Source organism: Austrofundulus limnaeus, unplaced genomic scaffold (assembly GCF_001266775.1).
Source record: "Austrofundulus limnaeus strain Quisiro unplaced genomic scaffold, Austrofundulus_limnaeus-1.0 Scaffold51, whole genome shotgun sequence".
NCBI lineage: Eukaryota > Metazoa > Chordata > Actinopteri > Cyprinodontiformes > Rivulidae > Austrofundulus > Austrofundulus limnaeus.
Genome location: NW_013952453.1, coordinates 1,470,184 through 1,475,413, shown reverse-complemented (window position 1 = coordinate 1,475,413; position 5,230 = coordinate 1,470,184). Strand labels below are relative to the sequence as shown.

The 5,230-nt window shown below is 42.4% G+C and overlaps 1 protein-coding gene across 2 annotated transcripts in view; it reads left to right on the top strand.

The window, feature by feature from the left end:
- Positions 1–4,588, top strand: part of tfap2c (transcription factor AP-2 gamma (activating enhancer binding protein 2 gamma)) — a gene marked incomplete at its 3' end in the record, with an annotated part of 5,483 nt that extends 895 nt beyond the window's left edge. Inside the window, 5 exon segments of one of the 2 annotated variants that reach the window (XM_014008612.1) lie at positions 133–585; positions 831–882; positions 2,364–2,435; positions 3,046–3,268; positions 4,470–4,588. In XM_014008612.1, the coding sequence (XP_013864066.1) occupies positions 133–585; positions 831–882; positions 2,364–2,435; positions 3,046–3,268; positions 4,470–4,588 (919 nt within the window). 2 annotated transcript variants of the gene reach the window in all.
- Between the last annotated feature and the right edge of the window lie 642 nt (positions 4,589–5,230).

Here is a 5,230-nt window from a genome sequence, read left to right as displayed (position 1 = left end):
AAAAGAAACATTATTTTTTAAATCCATTATTTTACATGGTATCAGTGTTTACCTGACACCCTATCCCCCCTGAGCGACAAAACGTCCCACCTGCCATCTGCTTCCTCTCAGTTCTTCTCTTCCGTCCCTCAGGAAAGGCATGACGGTAACAGCAATGGGAATCCCCGGCTGCCTCACCTGCCAGCGGTCAGCCAGCACCTCTACAGTCCGTCTCCTTCCCTCTCGCACACGGCCAGCTCGGACTTCCAGCCCCCGTACTTCCCKCCGCCGTACCAGCCCATCCCCTACCCGCAGTCCGGTGACCCTTACTCCCACCTCGGCGACCCCTTCAACATGAACTCCATCCACCAGACGCCCTCCTCGAACCAGCAGCAGCCGTGGCCCGGCCGCCAGGGCCAGGAGGGGCTCGGGAGGAGCGGGCTGACGAGTCAGATCCTGGGCCTGGAGGGAGGCTCGTCCGGGGTGAGGAGGGAAGGGTTCCGCCGGCCGGAGCTGCTGCCCCCGCACGCGCACAGCCTGGAGTCCCCCGTTATGGTGGACAACATGGGGATGCACGACATGAGCCACGCGCTGGAAGAAGCTCAGGTAAGTGGACCAGATCATGGCCTGACGTGGGCTAACTTCAGTTAACATGTGGAAAACAAGCAATCACTGAGTTAATGTCAAACTTTATTATTTTATTTATTCATTAAATTATTTCATAAGTAAAACAAGAAGCTGGTCAGCTAATAAAGTGCTTTTCTCCACAAAAATATAATTATTACTACTTGTACTATTTTTATTTAATGTTTTTTTTATTGAGCTTGTGCACTTCTTTCTTTTTTAATCAGCACGTGGATGACCACAGTATTATTATGGCAGATCAGACGGTTATAAAAAAAGGTGAGTTGTGCCAACTTTAATTCAATTCAGTTCAGTTTATTTATATGGCGCCAAGTCACAACATACGTTGTCTCAGGGCACTGTACATGAAAACAAGAACAATCTAAAGAAGAAGCCAGCAGATTGTGTTGAATCACTTCATCACAGTCTCTGAGCAAACGGTGGAGAGGAAAAACTCCCTGCTAATCAGGAAGAAACCTCCAGCAGAACCAGGCTCAGGACAGGCAGCCATCTGCCTCGACCGGCTGGTTTGGGGGACAGGAAAGAGACGCAGGCAAACACAGAAGAACTGGTCCAGGTGCACCTTCTTCTGGAAAAGAGACAAAAAAACATGTTATTGATAGAAATAATTACAATAAACATGTAGAGAAGAGAAAAGACAACAGCAGAGTGAGGAAATGTGCTCAGTTTGTGATCCCTAGTCTTTATCACTGTTAAAAAGGGAAATAAAAGGAGCGAGGGGAGAGGAAAAAAAAAGGTGGTTCTGTTGGTAAACTCTGCCTGCAGTACGTACTGTTTGTACAAACATGCAGTAATTACTAACAGGAACTGGAACTTTACTTCAAGGACTTGTGCTGTTTTTTTCATTCTGTGCAGCTTTAGAGATGTCATGCCTCTACAGCGGCATGTCAGGGCATTCAGTCGTTAGCGCAGAACGCAGGAGGAGTCTTCTATTTGTACTAACACTGCACACAACGATAATCCTCACAGCCACGAGCTGCACTCGCCTAAGCCCGATGTGATCCTTCGCCCATTCTGCCAGGGGAAAGGTGCTTGAATGGATTCCCAGCGAGAGAGAACGGATCCCCCCCCCTTTTCAAACTCGCCAGGCTGTGGCTGACATGACAGGAAAATTGAGCAACCTGGCAACGGCCGTGTTGACTGAGAAAGAAGAGGAAAGCTTCGGATCATCTTTAGGCCCTTTTTTTTAAGTTTGCACCCCCCCCACTCCCACCCCACCTCCGTTCTTTCTGTTCACTCTACCAGGAATTTAGGAGTTGATCTTGAAGCTGTGTTTGGTGCTCTGCAGGACCAGCTTTTTTTTTTTTTGTTGGGGTGTGGCATTAGGCTTGCATGTGAAGGGCAGTTTGGTAGTTTGTTCAGGCATGAACTGTTTGAAGGGAGAAACTTATTCGTGTGGTTTTGTCTTTGAGGCTCTATTAAACAACGTCTGAGCGGAAAATAAGGACCAACGTCACATCACCCCTTAGATTTGTTGATTTGTTTCGACGTTAGAAAGATACATGGGTAGATAGATAGATGGGCGAGTAGATAGAGCATGCAAAAAGTTCATGCAGTACAACAAAGCACGTCGTCTGCATTTGTAACACAAATCAGTGATGGCTCATTATGTTGTTCCCATGCTGAAGGGAACGCTATAGGCAATCTAGGTTTTCCACTTGTAAACAATATGTCATTCCCAAGCATGTGCCCCAGAGGAGAATTAAAACATCCATGTGACTCTGTGATTTCTGTCTCAGTATTAGGACTACGAGGTGGCAGGAACCTTGATCGCTTACAGAGGACTTATTATCAGGGGGGCATTCTTGCTGGTGAGGATGAAGATAGCTGTATTTTGTAGTGTGGTGTGCTGTTTTTTATTTTATTTATTTTATTTTTTTGTCTAAAGACTGTCAGTTTTTTTTGTGTGTATTTTGATTTCCAAAAGAAAACAATCCAAACTGTGAAGTGTTTCATTTTCTCCAATTTTGCTGCATCAAAGTCACCCAATTAAGATCACAAGTGTTTTATTTTGAGATTAAATAATGCAGAAGCTTATAGGGCTCAGATGAGCGGCAGTCTGTTTGTGGATGGTGTTTGCAGTAAGGGCTAACCATCAGGCATTTAATGTTTCGAAAACCACAAATACTTCAAAAGGTTTGAGATGCTTCTTGTAAACACTCCTTTAATAGTCTCTGGTTTTCTCAGTTGTGTGGAGTTGTACACACACTTTCTGTCTTGTGAATACATGCAAAAAATCCCAGTTTTGGCATGAGGATTAAGGTTAGAGCTTATGTACATTAACTGGAAACGTGGATTATACAAATGTTAACTATTACACAAATCACAGTGCATTATTTTTCTGTTGATTTTTCTGTTGTTTTTTTTTTTCTGTAATTTTCTCTTAAGCGTAAACATCCATCTTTTGCTCTTCCCCCGCAGGCCCTGTCACACTACCGAAAGGTAACACACTGGGCCTTCCCTTCCAGAAAGAGTCCCTGCTGGGCATGGTATCAAATCCGACAGAGGTGTTCTGCTCCGTACCGGGTCGTCTTTCCTTGCTGAGCTCCACGTCCAAGTACAAGGTCACCGTGGCTGAAGTCCAGAGACGTTTGTCACCCCCAGAGTGCCTGAACGCGTCGCTCCTGGGAGGGGTTTTACGCAGGTCAGGGCCTCAAGCTCATTCAGTGTGACAGCTTGGTTGGGTTTAATTTTATTTTTCTCTCTATGCACTCTAATCCCCCCCCCCCCCACAACACCCCCGCTCTGAAAAAGAGTTTCATAAAATACAGGAAGATTGTTTGAGTGCTTTAGATGTGAGTGATAATTGCTTTGTGAAACTGTAGACACAATCCGTGGCATGAAGCTCAGTGGCTCCTGGGAAATACTTTTTTAAATGCATAGCACGGCTTTATTCAACACTTTTTTGTGCAAGGTTCATGATATTCTTTGTGTTGTCTGCAGTTTTAGTTTAGCGCTTCCTTTGAAGATTTGCTACATCAACACTGTTGGTCTAAATCTGATAACTCTGTAGTTGTGTTTATGTGTTTATGTGTGTGTGTGTTCATGAAATTGTTCGATGTGTAGTTTTATCCGTGTCAGAGCAGTTGACTTTATGGCACTTACGTGTTGAGGGACTGAGAGGTTACCTTTTCCTGATCGCAGTGTTTGTTTTGTTTTTAGCTGGAGTACATGATTGCCACTTCCCATGTGTCTTTGTTCATGCTGACATGCACATGTGCACTCACGTACACAAACACAGTCAGTTTTAAGTAGGTCATACAGCAATGGGAGTGGGTTCGTTAGCAGAAAGACAAAGGTGGTGGTGGGGGGGGGGATCAGGATGACGGGGTGAAGGCATCAGAGACACATGCTTCCCTAAAGATGGTCCGTCTCTCACCCGCAACAAAAAGGGAGGGAGAGCTGGCTGTCCAGTCATGCAGAAAACTGAGTCGGCCATGTCGTCAGGGGTTTAAATGCTTCTGTAAATACGTAATATCTCAGCTGTGTTTAGATTTGGATTACCATTTGTTTTAAGGATATTGAGCTCCAGATTAGATTGTCGTCATAATGTGTTATCAAAGATTTTATACGAGCCCCAATCTGACATGCTATTTATTCTGTTTATTCAGTTTCCACGTGGCTTTTTAGCTGATTTCTTTTAATGCATGTGTTTTACATCCTTGGGCAAATAGTAATAAAAAAAGGAACTTTATTAAGTGATAAATACCTTTTAATTGTACTAATTTTCTAGTTACAATTTTCTGGATATTTCGACACAAGAGAAGTCGTTGTTTGTGTAATTTTGCGGTTGCTTTCATGTTGGTTAACTCAGTCTTTTGTTGTTGTTTTTTTAAACTCTACAGGGCAAAGTCAAAAAATGGAGGCCGTTCTTTGAGAGAAAAGCTGGATAAAATTGGTCTTAACCTGCCTGCAGGAAGAAGGAAGGCAGCCAATGTCACTCTACTTACCTCATTAGTTGAAGGTATGATATGTCACTCAGTGGCACTCAGAACTTTCTCAAGTCTAACTGTTGATTCTACCAACTGGAATGCAGCTCATAAAGTTTGAGAATGTCAATACATCACTCCTGTCAGCACAGTATTTCAACTACAGTACATTCTCAAAGTAATCTCCAAACCTCCGTCTTTATCTTTTCTTTTTTAATTATTTCATTATTGTCTGGCTGACAAATCATTGGATATTTTGTTTTTATTTCCTTATTTACTTTGGACATTTTGTCAAATTTGTAGCATCTACATGGAATATTAATGTTTGTATTCATATAAAACCCTCAACTTTAGGTCGTACAATTGTATATCAAATTTTAATATTTGCTTCTAATGAAACCAAAACCAAACAAATCATTGAAAAATATGCCTCCATGTAAGAAAATAAAATCACAATTCATTTACTTTAGTTTGCACCTATAAGCAAACATTTTTATATATACATAATTTGGTTTTTGTTGCACTTTAAATTAACATCTAATATTTCTGTTTAATAAGCACAAGAAATGCAATGTTGAGTTTTAGCTGTACATCCTCTAATACAGTGTTTCCCAAAGTTGGGGTCTTTGGGTCCCGAAACATCAAGGTGGGGTCCTGAAAATATTTTCTTAATTAAT